Source organism: Ambystoma mexicanum, chromosome 12, assembly GCF_040938575.1.
Source record: "Ambystoma mexicanum isolate Mex_15411 chromosome 12, UKY_AmexF1_1, whole genome shotgun sequence".
In the NCBI taxonomy this organism is placed as follows: domain Eukaryota; kingdom Metazoa; phylum Chordata; class Amphibia; order Caudata; family Ambystomatidae; genus Ambystoma; species Ambystoma mexicanum.
The window spans coordinates 891,545,281-891,567,604 of record NC_090936.1 but is presented as its reverse complement, the minus strand read 5'-3'; the positions used below and the strand labels follow the sequence as shown (position 1 = coordinate 891,567,604).

Genomic DNA, 22,324 nt, shown 5'->3' with positions numbered 1-22,324 from the left:
GTCACAGTTCCTATTCCATTCCTATAGCCACCCCACCACCGCCTGTAACATTATACCTACCAATCAGGGATCACCAGGTGTTTGGGGTCTTTCCTTCCCCTTCTGCCTGGAACTCCTCATCACTGTTTTCCATCCCCACAGCTTGTGAGTAGGCTTGGCCATCTTGCTGCTCTTGTCTCCTTCGTCCTCGGCCTCCTCCTGAAGTTTCAATATTTGTATTCCCCTATCGCACGCTGTCATCCCATGAGAAGAGTAGACCAAATGGGAATGTTCACTTATACCTCACTTGCTTCTGCGCTAGGGATCTAACCACTGTGCCCATATCCGTCCCCTTTTGTAAGGAACTTTGTGCCAAATTTTGAAATAACTGAATTTCCTGGCCATTGATCGTTATAGGCCCTGAGGTACGTGCTGCCATAAGTATCTTTGCTTTTTGTGCATAGGAGGTCACTGCCACCAGTATGTCTCTCGGCCTCGCCCCGGGTTCGTTGCGTCATGGGCCCTACTTTATGTATGCGAATAAAGCTGATTAAGCAGTTTCCCTCACTTGTCAGAAGGTCCATAAATACCTGGTGTACTGTAGTTTTCAAATCCTTATCCTCCACCGATTCGCCAGGTTCTTAATCCGAATGTTTGAACGCCTGGACCTGTTCTCCAAGTTGTTAGTCTGGCGACAGCTCCTGTGGGCTCGCTCAGTTGTGTCCACTCGCTCTTCAAGCTTTACTACATCAGCCTTTAATTCCTGAATGTATTGCTTCATCTCAGTCTTCAATGGGGTAAATTGGGTTTGAAAAGAGGACATAAATTGGTCCTGGAACTCTTTGAACCATTGTTGCATATCTTCTTTACGGACCAACATATTAGATTCCCCTGTATCTTCTTTCCCCTGTCTCTGCGTGTCAACCTCGCCCGGGACTACTTCCGTCTGCGCCGTAGCTTGCTGAGCCCACAATTTTGCCAAACTGCCCTCCAGGTGCTTCGGGAGGGATTTCAGGCCTGTTGACGCTGTTTTACCTTTAACCTTTAGACCTGAGGCTCAAGTAGTCAACCGGAGGTACAGAGATGCTGTGTGTGCAAGGTACTTCCTCACACCTGGCCGGTGGAACAACGTCCTGAATGGTTTCTTCTGCTTTTGACCCCAGAACTGTGATACCAGGTGGTGAGGGGGGTCACTAAGACGGTACCTTGATGCACCCCCAGGCTCTAACCTGAGGGACTCCTTGATGCAATAGTTTATGACCACCGCTTAGGACCACCTTAGAGTAAAAAAATGAGGCTGTATCACCTGTGTGTTCGGAAATGGGTCTGGTTCTAGCCCTAACTGTATGTCTGCAGGGCGACGCTCTTTCCCCCAATGCCACTTCTGCTGCTGGTTTCCTGGTTTTCCACTGTCGCAGCTCGAGCCTATGACTTGAAAGCTCTTCTCTGGGGTAGATTAAGCAGGAGACCCTCGGTCCAAGGAGTTTGAATGCCCAAATTCCACCACGCTCGAACACCGCTATTCCCACAGAGCCACCACTCTATTTCTTGATTGCTCACCAGGCAACCCAGGGCCTTTGCATTCTGGTCCGCCCCTCAGCTTTTACCTACTCGCAAGGTATGTTTCTCCAGGATCTCCTCAATGGACCAAGAGGTACCACCTAGGAAGGCTATTCGTCCAACGCCACTCCTTTTAGGCCTCCTAGTGCTCCACAGCAGCCCCTCCTCAATTCCGCGGGGAAAGCTAGGCTGAGGCCCACCCTCTAGACTGGCAGTTGTTCCGGCGAGATCTTCCTGCAGCGGAGGCTGCTTGACTTTTCCTCAGCCGACGCCTCCTCCCTGTCTTCACATCAGGCTGGGGACATGGATCTATGTCGAGTCACTATGGCTCCTATTATGCAGGTCGTCCTGTAAATGCATATGTTGCAGCAGTCCGGTGGGAACGAGGGCACGTTACACATGCTCGTCTCCACCTGCTGCCATCTTGGAATATATTTTGTACTTTTTAACCATTGTTGGAATAAATCGGTTCATTATTAATAATCGTTGGGTTTTCTTTTGGTTTCTTAATGTTCAAATTCACGTAATTGAATGCATGAAACACATTAATCAATATGTTGCCATATTCTGTGAATTCCACCATCTATATAATACCTGCATTTACTCAAAAGTTGAATAACAATTTACAAACTAGAGTAAAATGTTACAAGTGCCCTGAAGAAGAGTTTAGCTCGAAACAAGTGTAGGCTCAATTGGAACTAAAGAGATTAATAACCATTGGCAATGATTGGCAACTCATTAACTCATGGCACAATAAACCACACTTAATTAACTCTGAAGGCAATTTTGGTTTTGCATTAGGTGGCAACACCATTTCACAGCGAAGTAGATGTTTCTATATCTGTTGCAAACAACAAATAATTACAATTTGAATATGCAATGAATACTTCCTTAGGGTAGGCATATTAGAAACCAAGTAACCAGAGCCTGTCTACAATATAAAATAGTTTGCAAGATATGTTGGGTGTGAATTGCAGTGATTTATCAAAGTAGAATGCATAGAAAATCCTAGGAATGCTTTAAACTCCTAAGAAGAACAAATCTAAAATAGCACTTTACAAGTAGGTAAATATTGTTGACAGTAGGAGTTCCAGAAAGTTTTGTCTATAGGGTTTTAACAAACCTGGCATGCTTATGGAGAAAAAAATAGGCATAGGCTGCTTATAATAGATTGGTCTGGAGACTGAGTCAGCAATCCAACTTCGTTAGTGGGGCCCCCCACAAGAGGCTCAGTACAGGGGGGGCTGCAGAGTGACTCAACAGATCTAAGGCGGTGGTGGTCAGGGGGCATAGAAGATACTCCACGGAGCCAGGACCAGCAATGGAATCAGTCATAGGCAATGGCTGCCGTGTAAAAGGCCAAGGAAGCACAGCTGCATAAGTGTGTTTTAGATGTTTGGATTGCCTCTGTCTAGAGATGGTTGCAGTCTCTTTCAGTATTAGCAGAGGACCTAGTGAAGATGGAGCCAAGAGCACAGGATCCCAATGAAAAGAAACTCATGTCAGATGTCCCACAATGAGATGTACAGTGCAACGACGACACGGACAATTAAAGCACAGAGGTCCACCGAGCAGGTCAGAGGCACCTCGGCTCTGACAAAGGGTCATTCAATGCAGCTGGAATGGTTCCCCTTTCGAGAGAAGCTGCCAGGTGCCATCTAAGATGTCCCATGAAAGAGCAGAGATGAGTAGAAGCAAGAGCAGCAAGTCACTCAGTCCAGTCAAGACAGCGGAGAGGCACCCACCAAGGGTCTAGCGAATGCTATGAAGGCAGGAAGGCTTCTAGAAGGGCACTAGCACACAGACTTTGGGATTCTAGCACTCAACAGTGGTGGGAAGCAAGGGGACGGCTTTGCAAAAATTAGAGGCTGAGAGTTATCCACAAAAGGGCAGCGCCCTACCCGTACATCATAGTCAAACTCTCTGATGAATTGGACATTGTGAGCCTGGTGATGAGGTGACCAGGAATGACGAGACTGACCAAGTGGTGCCATGATGATTGTTATAGACTTTTATTCAACACAAAAATAAACCTATCTGTCCTTTAACTCAAATGGGATTTCCCTACCTAAACTAAAGAACTCTGGTGCTCTTCAGGAAGTCGGTGTAAATCCAAATCAAAAGACAAAGTCCCAGTCAAAAAGGCTCCTATGCTATCCTTGTCACTACAATAAACATTGATACAATTCTGCTTGTGACCCAGCAGAGTGACTCCCTTCTCCTGGATGTAAAGTGTCCCAAATAAAGGTTCCACAAAGTTCCAGGCTTTTTGTAACCCATAAACCAACAAAACAGTTCTGCAGGATCCTCGTGGGGCTACAAGAATCACTCCCTTCTCCTAGCTATGCGGAGGAAGGATGGCTCAGGGGCAATGGGTTTGTCCCGGAAGCAAGACAACACAGGATCTAACGCCGATCCTGTGCTTAGAAACCACTAATTGGTATTGCGCAATGTCTCTTCTAGTTCTAAGCAAAACTTTCAATTCCTTTACAGAGGTTTTCACTGATTTGACTTTCTTTATATTCTTTATCCTGCCCCCACTAGGACAACAATGTTCCCCGAGTCCCTCTTGACTCCCCAGCACCACAATCTTGTGGAACTGCCAAGGGAAGTGTGGTATAAAGTGATTAACTACTTCCTCTTCTTCACAATTTACAGTCTTGAATCTTCCTGGCACCCTCCCTGACTTGTACTTGTTCCTGTTACCTTCTCCCGGGGAACTCTTCACCGGTTTAACCAGGGGTTGCTGGTCCACTATCTCTCTACTTCAGCTTCTTCTCTTATGCTGCTTCTGCGGCCTGCTCCTCTCCACAGCCAGTTACTGCTGAGTCTCAGCGTAGTTGTCTGACCCCTCGGTCCAACCACCACAGGTCACAACACCACCATAGTCTCTTGCGCTTTCCACACATTTGTCTATGCCATTCTGCTGTAGGCTATAGTAGGTGGTTTCAGCACCATGGTCGGACCCGACTGTCCATCCACTACAAGTCACGCCACACACTTTCCGTGTCTCCAGGTTCACTGCACAGGTGCCCAACAGACTCGTCAGATGCTTCTCGGGTGTCCTGCTACTTCTCTCCGTAGCCTTGGAGCCATGCCTCGCTGCAGTCTCCCGAAGCCCAAGTCCAGCCTTACTGGCTTCGATGTGGTCCCCGTCTATTGCCAGGGTTCTACAACAGCTCTCGGCATACCAGAACTATGGGCCACTGATGGACGGGTCTGAGAATGACGAAGAACATAGTCCTTCTTTGATCTTCAGTTTAAATAGCAGGGACAGCCCCAGCGTAAAATCAGTCCGGTTGACAGCTGCTGATCGAGCCTTCGTCCCACTCAATTGTAGTGTTCGCAAGCTCTTTTTCGTCCCTGTACCTACGATTTAAGGGTGGTTTGATATTTTACAATAACACAGTTTCGGATGGGAGCTTTTTCTGTAGAAGATTCGGGTACTAACATCAACCTGCAAGGTTGGGGTTTAAAGGGGCCAGGTTCTCCAATCGCATCCTTTTCCCCACGAGAGGAGTCCCTCTCCATGAGATCCTTTACCATGTTACCATCCTTAGGGGGGCTATTGGTTAGCAGCCTCACCACCTAGCCTCATGTAAAGGGGCTCTTCATGGGGAGAAGTGATGCTATCTGAAGGTTCGTCACAATGGGTATTCAGCTTTTTGCTGCACAAGGAAAAGTCCAAGCATAGTTGGTATTTATGGAATTGGTGCTGCACGAAAGATTCTGGGGAGCACGCCCAGATCTGCCCGTTGGACCAAGCAGAGAAGGCATGCATTTGATACCTCCTGTGACTAGCGGTCACAACTACCACTAGCTAGTTGAAGACACTGAGAGCTAAGGAAAACCAGGACAACAGTTTTATAGTGGATGCCCCCAAACGCGAACCTCATGAACTTCGTGCTTCCGATGGATGCAAACATGGAAGTATGCGCCCTAAAAGTTAATGGATGCTGGTTGGTCCGGAAGGCTCACTGCCTTTAATATCAGGGCCTTGATCGCCATTTATAACTTGTTTTTGTAAAGGTGCAAGTTCAATAGATGCAGATCCAAAAGGAGCCTATGGGTCCTTGGAGAGGAGTTGCAAGACCTTCTCCTCTCGAAAGAAGAAAGTTGGAAGGACTAATTAATGGGGTTTTCAAGTGAAGAGTCAGAGGTGGCTGAAGCATTGCATCTATGATCACATCGCTGCTTATCCAGAAGTACCACTGCTGGTGTTTCTGCTTACCTTGGGTAGCCTGGAACCTCTGTCTTTGTGCAAAAGACAGGAAGGGTCCCAAGGATTGACCCATCAAACACAAGGCAAAATACTGTTGGAAAGCTTATCCGAAAGACTTGGCTGTGGCCGTCGACATCTTTAACAGTTATAAAAAGTTATGGGCCTGGATCGGATGAAATTAGTGCTGCTAAAGGACAGGTCCAGCAATTGGGTTTGGATATCAGATAAAGATCAAAAGGGTTTGCATCAATGAATGTCTGTAGGCAACAGCCTCTGTGTCCAGCGACCTGTCCACTCAATTTGCTTTGTGGGTATGCTTATTACATTCTTTCACCATCTCCTTCCCATCTGTAATCAGATCAGAAAATGGGCACTGTAGCTCCGTGGCTGATTAGCAGTAGCTTCCTGGACAAGATTCCATGGCATATGGGTGCAGCAGGCCAGAGTAGAGCAAGCATATACTGTCCCAAGAGCCAAACAAATAGAGGCAGATCTCTTCCTCCATGGAAAATACAACATCTTACTCTCCCTATCTGTAGGTAGGTATAGAAATGTAGCACCCCATACAGATGAGGTTTAAGGTGTTTGAGACGGAAACATAGCAACCTTAGCACCAGCCATGAAAGGTGGGACCACAAAGCACTCCAGGGTGGGATGACTGAATAAAATTAAATGCTCTGTGTGCATTTCTTTGCCAAATCCTTTCAAATGGCTGCGCCAAAGACGGTAACTCTCACACGGACTGCACCCACTCAGAGAGCAGAGCTGAATGTGAGCAAAGGCTCCTTTTGCGGGTTCTGCTCCAGGATGTCTGTTGGGTCATGCTTCTTTTTGGGAACAGATGGGCTGTTATTTCCAATGACTTCACAGCCTTCTCCTCAGTGCTTTGAAAAGGTACACATACTCCCTCATGGGGATAACATGCATGAAATCTAACTCATGGGAGGTGTCCAGAACACTGGCCTCCCTAACATCGGTTACTGGATCAGCACTGTCCATTACAATCTTCTGGGAAGTCCCACAGTTCACCTTCCTCCAAACATTTCAGACTAAAGGGAGCTGTGTCACAGTCTTTGTCAATTACCTTCTCCAATCAGGCCAGGGAATAGCTCCATCAGGACGGTACCATACTAAAGTGCAAGGTGCTTACGTTGGAGCGACTGCATGGAGCAGCGCTGAAGCGATGAAAGCTACATGGTCGCATGGTGGAGTTCCAGGTGTGATGAATCTGATGTCTGCACTCCTTTCATGGAGGTAGCCTCTCCTCGTGTGGCCAGGGGACGGCAACCACTACCTGATCCTGACCCTGGGTGTGGCTATTTGAGGGAAGACCACATGGGGGGAAGCGACCCTCAGGGGGATAGATTGACATCATTGGGTGAGGTATGGTATCCCCCATTCCCTTTATAGGGACACGCCTTCAGTACCTCAGGCCCTCATGACATATTGTGGCAGTAACCCCCAATATTCTCCAACACTTAGTCATAGAACTTTTTAACATCACGTAGTTACATCAGTAACAAAGACTGACACGAGGAAGAGAGCAACCAGATCGAAGATTACTCAGCTAGACTGATGTGAGCAGTCTAACTACTGGAGAAATCTGACTGGCTCCTGATGGCTCCCTTCAATAACGCTGGAGTTCAAAGATGGAGCTGTGGAGAAATGCAAAGAGATCCGACCAGCTAGTTACTGCTGGGGAAGCCAAGCTGTCAGTTGGACATGCAAGCGAGTTGACGTGGTAGAACCATGGAGAAGATCGGCTAGCTTGGGCTGGGAATCCAGCAGGGAGCAATCAAGGCAAAGAAGTGGCGTGGAGAAAAGGCGAGGTGGCGCCTGGACCGGAGAAGAATTTCCACAAGCAGGAGAGATGCCGAAGTGGGACGCGAGGCAGAGGAGCTTTGTGCAGGCAGGAGAAGCTGGAGTGACCTGCAGACCGCCACCAGCCACATAAACATTGGTCTCACTATACTAGACTGCAATTATTGTCGATTTATGTTTTTTCAGACCATGTCATCTCATACTTTTTAGTCTAATCCAACTTGTTTTGTACAACACTACTCTGAGTTAGTACAAGCCGTCCATGCATGATGTTTTATATTCCCTAGCAAAGAGTATCCTCTTTCAATGTGTACTGTTTTTTGTTCTGCTACAATGAGAACGTATGCACGTATGGAGTTTGTCAAGCATGACACTGTATGTATTGAGTAAATATTCAATGTTTACTAGTTGCATTTATGTATATTACAATAATTTATGTGACGTTAGTACTATTGTAGTTTTCACAGTATTTTAGTTTTATTGTGCTACATTTGAGGAATTGAACATTTTAGATCCATATTTGTGTTTTGCTGTTTTAGCTACATATTTTAATGGATTTACCATTGTATATGTAGGTGGGATTCTTTTTTTCGTAGACCATATTTTCTGGCAGAAAAAGGAGCGGAAGGGTTTCAGTTTGGGTGGTGTGTTAAAAGCGTTTGTGTTTTGTCCGAGGCTTGACTAATCATGATTATTTGTGTTTCCATGTTATCAAAAGGTGTGCATGTACTGTAGTTGGATTGTTCTGGAAGTGCTGTGGTGTGTGCCTGTCTGCTGTCTGTGTGTTTTCAAATGACTTTGCTGCTACTGTGATGTTGAACAGCCATTAGGGTGCGTGGGTATTTCTTTGTCCCACATGATAGTGGTTTTTGGCATTTTGTGATGGTGTGCATGTTCTCTGTTGTGTGGTGATCTCTAATTTTAGGAATCATTTTGCTTCCCTATTGTGGATATATTGTTGTAGATGGGTTTATTTTCTCCCCGATATAGTTTTCATTGTGTGGTACTCCTCTGAACATATGTTATCCAATATATATTAATTTTGTCCATTGGACCCTAGTGCACATGACTGAAGTGGGATATGTGTATTTGGGGTTAGAGATTTTTGTTCATTTTGCAATATATTTTTCATTTTGTTTGTCCCACAGAGCCTACTGATCTTGTCTGAACAATGGTGCGTGTGTTTGGGGGTGGAACATTTTGTTTGCATGTTGCTGTATAGTTTTAATTGCCTTTGTATCTCCATATGCTCACAGATATTGGTGTCTTTTTTGGCCTTCAAGAAATGAATATTTCAGGTTTGGCTGCTAAAATCTCGAAATTCGAAGCCAACGATTTTGAGATGTCCTGGGCTAAATGGTGCATTTCAGTATTGAACTGCTATACATAGTGGGGAAAAGGAGACTTGAATGTTTTTTCTCTAAAATACTAGGTTCTGGGAAAGTGAGTCTTGGGGCTTAGGTAAAAACTGAGCATCTTCAAAAAGCTGGCAGGTGTAGCCAAACTGGACACCAAGATACTTCTATGATACAAGTAAGGTTTTCTTTCAATGTTCCTCTGAGTAGTCTGTTTTTGATATCAAGTTTGTTGCATGGATTGGAGAGTATGGCCCTAGAGCAAGGCAATACATGTGTGTTTCCATGCGGATACATTCATCTCATTTATCATTGGCAGTAAAGTATGGGATTTGTAAAGTCTTACAAATAGCACTTTGGTCATGAGTAATATAGAGATCTATGTGCTATAACTTTCTGGGTGTTCGTGTCTGCACCCATGTCTCTTTCTTGTTGCAATCACTGGGAAACCTTCAAGTAAGCTAGTGGGAATAGCTGTTGGCCAGGTTGGGCGGGTCGTTTGTAAACACTAAGAATAAATCTTAGTGTTGAGTTAATCAGAATCCCGCAAGGGGGATCTGTTATTTTGTTGGAAAATTCTCCCTACAGGAAATACTTAATATTAAAAAAGAGAAAAGTACATTTTAATTGTATGGGATTAATCTATGATAATGGTTATGTTACTTTATCAATCTTTACTGCCTCATTTAAGTGCATTATTAAATTGCTCCTAAATGGCTTGTAAATGGTTACCTTGTATCTCCGTATGAAAAGCGCATCATCATTCCTATTTTCGATGAACCACACAAATGGTTGAAGAAATTGTAGATGTCTGGATGTGTGTTTCCAGAGCAGTTGTCACAGATCCTTTCACTGTTTGGCTATGATTGCTTGAAGAATAATTAGCACGCTAATTGATTGAAACCTATTTTAAGCACCTTATAGGCACATTGGAAAGGCAACACGTAAGTCTATACAGTCTCAGGTAGGGTATGATAAGGTGCAACCGTTCCGAGTGCAGTGTACATTGTAGTGTTTCGGTAGTTTTTAAGTTGATTACCGAGTATTAAAGTGTATATGTGTGCTAGCATGTTTCATGTAGGGTATGTTCCCTTAAAGACTAGGAATTATGTAAGAGTGTGGTATGGCTGGAGGAGAAGAAATAGGATGCCAGCCGGAAATCCTAGCAAATGATCATATACTAGGGCTAGCGCACTACAATCGTCCTGACCCACAACCTTGAGTCGGTTTGAGCAATAAAACAAGAGCGGAAACTCAGATTTCGGTCTATCAAATCTGATGGGGGAATTCTTGATTATTTTGGTTGATGAAGATATAGCTTTCACCAATTATGTCTGCAAGCCTCCTTGAGGTGGCTACTAATCTTTAACCTTTGTTTACATTCTGAGTTGTATTTATAACCCAAAGTTAACATCTAATGGGAGTTTTGCACTTTGGTGGTTTAACCTAGACATCCCTTGTATTACTTTTCCCTATCCCCTGCACTTTATTTCCATTATTTCAGCTTTCATATACTTGTCCATTGTAAATATGTGCCAACTTGATCACCAGCCATGAACAGACACACTTTATCAATGCAACCTTTTAGACTAGAGTACTTTTACCTTCAGCCATTTCATTGATTTCTTAAGCTCTTTTTATGATAGAAGTGTGTTCTATGAAAGAAGTGCATATTAACAGTTTTTGCATTTACTTTTTTTACAGGAGCCGATTTTAAGACATTTGTTGAACCAAAGAAAACAGTCCCCGAAATACTTTTGAGGTTTGAGAGTGGACCCAATACAATTGTGCACTCTCCGCTTGCTGAAAAAAATGGATTTTTACAGTGCTGCATCGAAAACTTGAATTCAGAGATCCACATATCTTCCCTTACAAACCTTCAGCATTTTGTAGAAGATGACTCTGTTGCTGCAATAATGCCTATGAGAATTAAGGTTTCTGACACATGCATTTGTTTAAAAGTAAGTCAGAGTCATTCTAATAAATGGAAGTGTGCGTGTTATGTTAATTTACCATGTTTGGCTGAAGTAGAATGTTCATAGTTTGCACCTACTCCATTGGAAGAGGACCCTTTTGGTAAACATTTTTGACAATCGCAAAACCGCGACTCATTTCAAATTTGGGCCAAATATTACATGAACTAGCTGTTAGGGGGCATGGCTAAGGCGTCCATGTAGAGGTACGTGCTCCGGAAGAGCTCCCGTGATCCTGTACCGATCCGTCTAAATAAGAGAGTCTGCGGGTCCCTGCCGGCGTTGGAAAACGACATCCCTGCCCATGATAGTAGGGAGCACACTCGCTGTAAGTGTGGGACATGTGCGACTCACTGCAGTGACGATCCAGGCATTCGAATTAATAAGCGCCGACGCGGATTGAAAACAAAATGGCGGTGCGGACAAAGGGAACTTCGGGACCTCTGCGGATGCCACCACAATAACGGAACGTGAGCCCTGCTGATTGTCACAGTAGCTGAGGACGCGTGCACCCCGAGCGGGCGCACACACGGCCGGAACTTAATTAGATCTGAAAGGGGAAAAGTAAATGTAAAAAAAAAAAAAAGCAGACTGATGCCGGACGCCGACCCGCAGTGAAGCCGCCGATGGAAGTCGCCGGAGATGCACTGTGTCAATATCTCCTAAGAAACGAGCGCTGCGCCTAGAGAATGGAGCTGGTAAGCAGACTGGCTACAAAGTAGCGGTGGCCCCTGGGATCAGAGCAAAGGGAATACAGCAGTGGCAGCACACAGGGAAGCTGGAAGCCTGATTTGATTAAAAAGGCTGTTCACAGCTCAGCACGGAAGCCCTGCACGACCCATATCACAGTTAGAGGTGCTGCCCACGGGAAATGTGGTGGCCAGCACGGTGAGGCGGGCCAAACACTGGAAACCAGTCACACTTTGGAGGGCCACCTCCTAGAAGTATAGGCGGCATCGCACCAATTTGGGGCAATTGCTGTCCCCCAGCCATAACATCGGGCTGACTCCCCAGCTTAAGACTGTGAGGCCAACATTTCTGGGCTGGTCTGCTGACTGGAGGGCCCCCGGGACCGACGGAGGGTCGAAAGAGGAGTGCGCTGGGCCACTGGAACTACAAGACCACCGGCCAACTGAAGGACTACAAAAAGACAAGGGGTGCGGCACGGAGGGTGCGAAGATACGTGGGAGGACATAACCCATTCTGGTAGAGAAGCAAGCAAAAGGCCACACCGGAACATAGCGATAGAGGCCATTGCAACGTCAAGAGTGGCTCGCCGCCACGCAGACTTGTAGCACGAAGGGTGGCACTGCTGGCTCACACCTGCGCAATATAGCATGGCGACCTCTAAAGTGGTCAACAACCCACGCTGGAGGCTTATGCTAAATCGTCCCCCGGTGCTGAGGGGAGCAAAATCAAAGATACCACTACTGCAGTGGCGGAGACACCGGGCACGATCCAGGAAGTGCTGGCGGCGATAGCGGATCTGAAAATTGCCTGGGAAACCAAATTGGGCCTGGCAATGATTGAACTGAAGGAGGGCCTGGACCTAAAGGTCGGAGCAATCCAGGAGGAAGTTAACCTGCTGAGACAGGACGTGCGGACGCTTGCTGAGCGCAGTGGACACTTGGAGAAGGAAGTGTCCCCGAACACAGCGGCATGTGTCGCCCACAGGTCAGAACTCCATGCCCTTGTGCAGAGAGTAGGCAACCTGGAAAGCAGGGCGGAGGAGGCGCAATAACATCTGCATTGTTGGCCTGCCGGAAGGAATAGAGGGCCCTAATCCGACAGAATATGTGGAAACCATGCTCCTGCAGGAGATAACTGGCAGTGCATTGACCAAGGGGTTTGCAATTGAGAGGGCCCATAGGGCCTTGACGAGAAGACCGCCCCCAGGTACTCCCCCACGGCCGCTGATCGCTAAAATTCTGAATTACCGAGACCGGGAAAAGATAATGGAATTTTTCCGGAAGGGGGGGAAGATCGAGAGGGGTTCGGCGACAGTCACGGCGTACCCGGATTATACTTTGCACGTGCAGCGCAGCAGGATGAACTATGGTACGGTGAAAAGGAGGCTGAGAGAGGCAGGCCACCGTTACATGCTGCTCTACCTAGCCAAACTGAAAGTGTTCTACAAGAACAAAACCCTGTTTTTTGGTACACCGAGAGATGCGACGAACTGGATGGACATGCAGGGTCATCCCCAAGAACCGGATGTCCAGACGGGAATCGCAGGAGATAAGTAATGCGCGAATGGGCCATCCCTTGGGACATGGCTTGGACACTGGGACTTGATTATAGCGTTTTAAAATAAAGCTTGTGGGAATGTGGTGTGACAAACAGGGGCCGGTGGGACCCTGGAAAAGCAATGATCCTAGTTCAGGTGAGCGGGGGCTCCTGGAGGGCAATCCTAATACCCCTTAGTAGTATATTTAGTTAGGTCACTGGTAGTACGGTGACGACCCGCGGGATCCTAGTCCTCGCTTACGGGATAGGAACAGACGCGGGGGGGTCTGAGATCCAGGGATGGAGCTGGGCATTTGTTGGGGCCGGGTAGGGTGGGGGGAGGGGGAAGGGGTTGTGTGCAGTGGGGTGGAGTTGGGGATAGGGGGGAGTTGTTGTGGTTGGGAGGGAAGGGGAAGAGTTATGGGGTGAGCCTACACCTCACAGAAAACAAGATGAACCATGGGAGACCTTAAGATAGTCACTTGGAACGTTAGGGGGCTCAATAGTTATCTGAAGCGGAACAAGGTAATGATGTATCTACGCAGACAGAAAATGGATATAGCCCCGTTACAAGAAACTCATTTAACGAAAGACAAACTAGAAGTGGTACGGAAGAAATGGAGAGGGACAGTGGTGGGGGCAACATACTCTGCCTATGCAAGAGGGGTAATCACATGGGTGGCCCCACATGTTCCGTTTCAGTTGCTGAGCTCGCAGGTAGAGGCAGATGGCAGGATAGTGATCATGAGAGGGATGGTGGAAAATAGAGAGATCTGCATCGTAAATACGTATGCCCCGAACCAAGAAACAGATGCGTATTTTAGGACCCTGTATAGTACACTCAGTGGCAGCATGGGGGGAGCTATATTGTGGTGGGGAGACTTCAATTGTGTGTTGAACCCCACCATAGATAGATCATATGATAAAATAGTTAGACCCACCCCGGCTGCAAAGGCACTACATGCACTATTGGCAGATTTTTGGCTGGCATATGCATGGAGAACACGTCACCCGCAGGATAGACAATGTTCATATTATGCAGCCCCACAGGGCCTATACACAAGACTGGACTATGTATTTGTCACGCATGAGTTACTGACCGAAATACCGCAGGCAGAGTACAAAGCTAGAGTCCTCTCAGACCACTCGCCACTGCTGCTAACATGGCAATTCCGACCCCATAGGGGAAGGATGCCCACATGGCGATTATGTGCAGAAGCGCTTAAAGGTAGCGTATTCAGGGAGGATATGCGAGAGAAAATAATAAGTTATTTTGAAATAAATACTGGCATTGTCAAGACAGCGGGCACACTCTGGGAAGCCTTCAAAGTGGTAGTGAGAGGAATTGCCATAGCTAAGTCTAAAGGACTGCAGGATGGGATTCTGACCGAATTACAGGACTCTGAAAAGGAATTGGAGAGGGTATTGGAACGGGGTAGCAACACTAAGGCAGATACAGAAATGGCACTGGGCCTGCAGCAGAAATATGCAGGATACTGGGAGAGATTATGTAATCTTAATTATAAAAAGTACATAGAAAGGCAACATGCTGGAGGCGACAAACCAGGAAGACTCCTTGCGTGGCTCTACAAAAACGAGACTCCAAGGCCCCCGATCAGAACAATAGTGAAAGACAATGGCGACGTAGTGGATACGCAAGAGGGGGTAAATCAAGAATATGCAGACTATTATAGACGCTTGTACGGAGACGCGAAGCGGAAGAGGGGAGATAGGAGACATACTGGAAGACATTGGGCTACCCCAAATTAGTGTGGAAGAAAGGGAGGAGCTAGACGCCCCGATCACTCTAGAAGAGCTAGAAGAAGTGGTGAGGCAGCTGCCCACGTGTAAAACCCCGGGAACTGACGGACTCCCAAGCGAATTTTATAAGGCATATAAAGCAGAGATTCTCCCCCCACTGCTGGAAATGCTTAACGAAGCATATGAAGTTGGGAGATTAACAGAATCACTGCGCGAAGCGGTTATTATACCACTCCCCAAGCCAAGCAGGCCTGGTAGTGACTGCGGTTCCTATAGGCCCCTATCGATGTTAAACCAAGATAGTAAGATTTTAACAGCGGTTCTAGCAAACAGATTAAAGAAGGTCATAAATAAACTGATTCATCCTGATCGAACAGGATATGTCCCAGATACGAATATCTCGAATAATTTGGGGCGACTCCATCGGGTTATTGAACATACTGAAGGGGACACTAGCGAAATGGCGATAGTGTTGCCGGATGCGGTCAAGGCATTTGACTCGGTCAGATGGCCCTGGCTGAAGGCAGCCCTAGCCAACTACGGTATGGGACCAGGATATCTTCACTGGGTAGAACTCCTATATAGTGAGCCATTAGTGAGAGTGAAGACAGGAACTGTGATCTCTGAAAGGTGGCAACTTGGGAGAGGGATCAGACAGGGATGCCCCTGGTCCCCCATGTTGTACATTCTGGCCTTGGAGCCTCTGGTGATTTATTTAAGGCAGCAATATGACGCAATAGGCATTGTCGTTGGGGAAACATCACATTTAATTTCACTATACGCAGACGATATGCTATTGTATCTGCGCTACCCAGAGGAGAATCTGCAGTACGTGTTAGAAGTGGTGGAGAGGTTTGCTGAACTCTCAGGTATAGCTGTGAACCCAAGTAAATCCTGTGTGTTCCCGCTGGGCAGATATAGAGGGCTCTTGGCAGAGAATTTGCCGGTACTCCAGATACTGTGGGAGGCCAAAACCTTTAGGTATCTTGGGATAGACATATATCATATAGCAGAAGCCGAACATAGGCATAATACAGAAAGAACGGTTCGGAAACTGGAGAACAGCATGAAGTTCTGGGCGAAACTCCCTTTAGCAATTATAGGACGTGGGGCGATGCTCAAGATGGTGGCATTGCCTAGACTGTTGCATTGCTTCGTGAACATCCCATACTCTATACCCCGGCATTTCTTTATTAAGTTGGACAGCATATGCAGGGAATCAGGGGCGTTGCTAGGGTGGGGCTAAGGGGGCTTTAGCCCCTGATCTTTTGGTTGTAACCCCAGATAGAATCTCAGGAGCCACAGCCAAAAGACTAGCTAGCCCCCAGTCCCAACAGTTCCAACATCATCTTAGCCCCGGTTCTTTTCCAGACCTAGCAACTCCCCTGCAGGGAATTCCTATGGTACGGGATGAGGAACAGGGTAGCCCTGTGGAAACTCCAAAACCCGCATGAGAAAGGGGGCATTAAATTACCTAACTGGGAAGTATATTATGTAGCAAGCCAGTTGCAACATGTAGCCAAATGGCTCTCTGCAGAGCCTACTTTAGAGCATAGGCTGTATCAAGGCGATTGCGCCCCATACTTTTTGAGAGAAATGATATGGTTACCCAAGCGGGAGCTAATAGGTCATCCGGGGATGCTGGGCCTTGGGTGGGGGATATGGCAGAGGGCGTGCCGGTTGATGGACAAGCCGGCCCTGTGCTCTCCGCAAATCCCACTGGTCACAATGATGGGGGCAGAAAAGCAACTAAGGTTAATGATTAGGAAGTATTGGGAACCGGTAGGAATAGCAACATTGGGAGATGTGTGGCAAGAGGGGAAAATATTGGGATTTGAGGAGCTGGTGTAACAAACGGGGTTGACTGCTGGGCAATATATTACGTATCATGGGATGGTGCAATGAATTAAAGATACCTGGTCCGAGGTGGAACTTGCAGAGGAACCGGACACCACACTAAATGTGATATATGATATAGCAGAAGGAGGGCATGAAACGTCTAGAGTGTACGAGATGATGATGACTCATGTGGGCAAGGAAGTGGTGCAACTTAGACTGGACTGGGAGGAGGAAGTAGGGGATATGATGAGTGATGGGATGTGGGAAAGGGCTCAGGGGTATCAGTAAAAAGTATCAAGAAATGCTAGGCTGCAACAAATACATTTGTATATAACTCACAGAGCATATCTGACGCCACTTAAGATAGCCAAGTTTAAGAACGCCGGAAGCCAAGTGTGTCCCAAATGCAATGAGGAAAACGCAGGAATGGTGCATATGTTCTGGGCATGTCCACTGATAACGAAATATTGGAGAGATATAGCACAGAAAATGGAGGACAAGGGAATCCGCATGAAGGTGGATACGGTGTGGGCTTGCCTGTTGGGAGTGTTCCCCAGACCGCGGAAGCTTAAACATGTGAATAAATTGAAAGATCTGGCATATGTACTGGCGAAGAGAAGGATTGCAATGGGATGGAAAGCGTACCACAAGCCCAATGTGGAGACGTGGTGGAGGGACTTGCAGAAGTGGGCGAAGGCAGAAACAGCAGCATGGCAGGAAGTGTGTAAAGGGGACATAGAGGGTGAAGCCGGAGCCCTAGCGGGTTGGAGACAATTAATAGCAGAGCTATTTGGACCCTCGTATGATGGACCAAGTGATGATGATACAATAAGCTTGGCTGAAGAGGTATCCCCACCACAAGAGGTGGAGACTGACAATGGGTGAAAGTAGGCTTGGAAGGGGGGTGGGACGGGAAATACAGTGGGCGAAAAAGTAACAATGTATGTGCATTTATGAGCAAGATATGTAACCACTGTAAATTGAGTTGGGTTTGTTATTTGTTGTTTGAATAAAATTAATAAAATTGTTTTAAAAAAAAAATTAGCTGTTAAGTCTTAGTTGCAACAGCATTATGCCTGGTCTAAAATATCAACTTCGAATGAATTGTGTCCTCCAACGTATTCCACATCTTTGACATGTATGTCCACAGCTGTGCTGCTTCGGAAATGTTTACAGCAGAGGGCGTCTTGCATCGATGGCGTCGGGTCGATGTCCCTCGAAGGCCTCCGTCGAGGGTGACGTCACCGGATGTTATAAATAGGACGCACGGCGCCCGTAGCCTGAGTTCTGTTTTTTCCGCAAACGTGTTTGCTTCGAGAACTCAGCGCGGCTCGTGGTATCTTCTTCGAAGAAAATGTCTTTATCTTCTACCCCTCCGACTCTGCGGTCTGGGTTTAAGACATGCCAGGACTTCAAGTCCAAAATGTCGAATACGGACCTGCAGCACATCTGCTTGTGGTGTCTGGGCGAAAGTCATGATACCGACGGCTGCTCGAAGTGCCAGTCATTGACTGCCAAGGCCTTGCGGGAGCGTAATGGGAAGTTAGAGGAAGGTCGTGTTTCTAAACCCCATGAATCCCAAAAGACTACAGGTATTTCCACCGACGATTCGGGGGTGACTCTCCTCGTTGGAAGAAATCCCGGGGATCTCGATCCCAGAGTGGGCCCAGCCACTCGTCCTCCTAGTCTCGGAACTCCCGGAAGCGGCATCACTGGTCGCCTTCCCCGTCGGGTGACGGCCCCGCGAGGAAAGTGGCTTGTCCCACTAAATCCTCGACTCCTGAGGAATGGGAGGCATTCAGGGAGCACATGCTGGCAATATTTCAATCCCAGGGCACCGTTCCGTCCACGCCTTCGGTAGAAGCTGGCAGGCAACGGTCTCAATCTGATGCTCGCATGCCTTCGGGCACGATAAACATCAGGAACCGTTGAGGTACTTTTCGGACAAGGCTCCGGTGGATCGCCAGAGACGTGCCAGATCCAGGTCTCGGCCTTCGTTCCCAGCGAAACCGCAGAATTCTGGAAAAGGCTTGAGGTCGACAGCGGCTCTGTGTCCGTCGAGTGGGGCTGTCGGGGTTGCCTTTGATCCAGCCCTCTGAGCCTTCGGCGCCTTTCCTAGACGTCTTCGGGGCCATTTGGCCAGAATTTGCTAGTGGAGGCCCCTGGTACTGTGTATCCGCTGAGAAAGGCTTTATCCAAGACTGTGAGACCTGTTGTGGACTCCAGGGCTGCTCCTGTCCCTATGAAGGAGTTCTTTCATTCTCTGCATGATATTTATGAGGATGAGGAGAGGTCAGATATGGAGTTAGAGCCGGTGGAAACTCCTGAGGCTCCTGACATGGTCTTTTCTGAAGACAGTCAGTTGGAGGAGTTACCTCAGTCGTTGCATGATGCCAGTGGCCTTGACACATCTCCGGAGATGGAGTTTGGTAGGCCAGAGCCTGGGGCTCATGCTGAATCCTCTTATAGGAAGTTGATGTCTAGAGTTACAGAGTATCTCAGGTGGTCCGGTCCTCCAGTTGCATTCGATCAGGATGACCTGACTGATATTTTGGATCAGGGTCCGTCCACTGACCCAGTGTTGCCTTTTCATTTGGCATAACAAAAAGGGGTGGCGGCTATTTGGCTAACCGCAGAGTCTCTTCCGGCAGTCAACAAGTCGTTCACTTAGAAATACTGCCCATCTGGTAGCGACCCCAGCTACCTATCCACTCACCCCACTCTGGAGATTTTGGTGGTTCAGGCGGCTATGGCCACCTCGAGGCAGGCAGCGTACCCTACCATCCCTCCTGATAGGGACGACAAGCGCTTTAAAGGTTTGGCACGCAAGGTATTTTCTGCTGGGAGTATGGCACTGAAGTCGGCCAACTACACCTGTGCCGTGGCAAGATTTTCGCACACACTGTGGAATTGTCTCTCTGGCAGCTGAGCATATTCCTGAGGGGGAAGAAAGGGATGAGTTCCCTGCTCTTGTGCAGGATGGCAAGGTTGCCATGTGTGATCCCCTTCAGTCTGGGTTGGACACGGCTGATAGTGTTAGCCAGTCCATGGCTGCAAGCACCGTGATACGCAGGTTTGAGTGGTTGCGGAAGTCGGGTTTTGCCCCAGATGCTCAAGCCCGTCTTCTGAACATGCCCTTTGATGGCTCTCATTTGTTTGGCAGCAAGGCTGACGAGAGGCTTGAGAGGCTGCAGACCTCCAAAGCTGCTGCTAAATCTGTGAGTCAACCTCTGCCTTTTCGTCCTAGGGGACAACAGTGGAGGGGGGGGGTTCCTTTCTACTACTCCTCTTTTGGTAGAGCGAGAGGAGCCGTTAATCAAAGGGGTCACCGTAAAGGTACCCATGGTGGACCGGGAACTAGAGGTGCCAAAGCAGCTCAGGCAGCTGCCTCTTTGCCTTCAGGCGCTGCCACAACCACTCCAAAATAGCTATGAGGCCATGTTCCATTGTTCGCCAGTTGGGGGCAGACTATCTCAGCATCTCGAAGAATGGCGAGCTATTACTTCAGATGCGTGGGTTCTGGATACAATAGCCCACGGCTACTGCCTTCCCCTTTCTAAAGCGGCCTCATGACAATCCACCATGGACTCTCTCTCTTTGAAGCTTCCAGATCCGCTCCTTGTGCAGGAAATATTGACACTGCTGGAGAAAGACGCTATAGAACTTGGGATGGTATTACCCATGTTTTTTTATTCCAAAGAAAGACGGGGGACTGAGACCCAACTTGGACTTGCGTTGGTTGAACAAGTTCCTCAGGAAGGACAAGTCCAAGATGGTCACTCTTTCTCAGGTCCTTCAGGCCCTTCGACTTCAGGATTGGTCGGTGTCTCTGGACCTACAGGATGCTTATTTTCATGTGCCAATTCACCCAAAGCACAGAAAATACCTGGGGTTTGCAGCTGGCAACTCGCACTTTCAGTTTCGGGTCCTGCCATTCGGATTGACCTCCGCCCGAGGGTCTTCACCAAGCTAATGTTGGTGGTGGCAGTGTATCTCAGGAGAGGGGTTCACGTCTACCCCTACTTGGACGATTGGTTGGTCCAAGCGCGTTCTGCCAAACAAGCTTTGGATCATCTCAACCTCACCTGCTGCTCCATTCACAAGCTGGGCTTCTCCCTCAATTTCAAGAAGTCGCATATGACACCTTCCCAACCGCTCCAGTACATCGGGGCTGTGTTGGACACGTCCTTGGTCCTTGGGGAAGTGCTCGCCCCCCAAGGTGAGGGCTCATCACATTGTACAGATGGTCAACAAATTTCAACGTGCCCAGAGTCTTCTGGTTTTCAAATTCTTAATGTTGCTCGGCATCATGGCATCCTGCATTTTTCTGGTGCCAGACGCCAGACTGAGGATGAGATACCTTCAATGGGTTCTCAAGATGCAGTGGTCGCAATTCTCAGACAAGATGTCGGATCCCGTTCAGATTCCACTTTGTCTCGCAGGATCTTCTGTGGTGGGCCAACAAAGGGAATCTGATGAGGGGAGAGACGTTTTGGCAACTGTGGCCAGAGGTGACGGAGGTGACGGTGGTGACGGACGCTTCCCTCACAGGATGGGGAGCTCACATCAATGATCTGACCGCCAGAGGTCATTGGTCTCTGTCAGAGTCCAAACTCCACATCAACATGTTGGAGCTGAGGGCCATCAGGCTGGCTGTGAAGGCTTTTCTGCGTCTGTGCGGGGAAGGAGTTTCCTGATCATGACGGACAACACAGTGGCCATGCATTACCTGAACAAAAAAGGGGGGTAGGGTCACTCCCGCTATGCAGAGAGGCGATGCAGCTCTGCTTCTGGGTGATACAGCAAGGAATATCACTCTCAGCAGTTCATCTGGCCCAAGAGGAGAATGCGGTGGCGGATGCTCTGAGCAGGCAAAGCACGGTCTCCCACGAGTGGGAGTTTGCTCAGGAAGTCCTTCTGGAGATCTTCACCCTTTGGGGAACCCCTCAAGTGGATCTGTTCGCAACCGGTGCCAACCGGAAGTGAGAGAGATTTTGCTCAAGGGAATTTCCTCCAAGAGGAGCATTAGGGGACGCATTTGTCGTGGATAGATCATTCCCACTTCAGTACACGTTTCCTCTGGTCGCTGTCATTCCTCAGGTGCTAAGGAGGTTGCGGAGGTTCGGATCCCACTTGATCATCATTGCTCTGGATTGCGCCAGAAGAGCGTGGTACCCGGACCTCCTAGAAATATCCATCTGCCATCCACGTTCCCCACAGAGAGGATCTTCTCTCGCACGAGGAGGGTCGGGTTCTCCATCCAGAGGTAAAAACTCTCAACCTTCACGCTTGGTTTCTGAAAGGTTGAGATATAAGGATTGGGACCTCTCGGATGACGTGATGGAGGTATTGCTTTTGGCCAGGCGGCCGGCACCCAAATCACTGTACCGTTGCATAAGTTTTGCGACTGGTGCAGAGGAAACCATCGATCCTTTTCAGTGTTCCATTCCAATGGTTCTTTCTTTCTTGCTTTCGTTGGCCCACAGGGGTCTTCAAGTGGGTACCATTAAAGAATACCTGGTGATGCTGTCTATATTCAAGTGCTCGTCTGAAGCATGTTCTTATTTTAAGATTCCTTTGATTTCCCA

The 22,324-nt window shown here is 47.8% G+C and overlaps 1 protein-coding gene across 2 annotated transcripts in view; it reads left to right on the top strand.

Annotated features, from left to right (window-relative positions):
- BLTP3B (bridge-like lipid transfer protein family member 3B) overlaps positions 1-22,324 on the top strand; it is a 2,399,137-nt gene that overhangs the window by 2,181,358 nt on the left and 195,455 nt on the right. For both annotated transcript variants that reach the window (XM_069629381.1, XM_069629382.1), the window contains one exon: positions 10,642-10,898. In XM_069629381.1, coding sequence (XP_069485482.1) covers positions 10,642-10,898 — 257 coding nt within the window. The remainder of the gene's footprint in view (positions 1-10,641; positions 10,899-22,324) is intronic.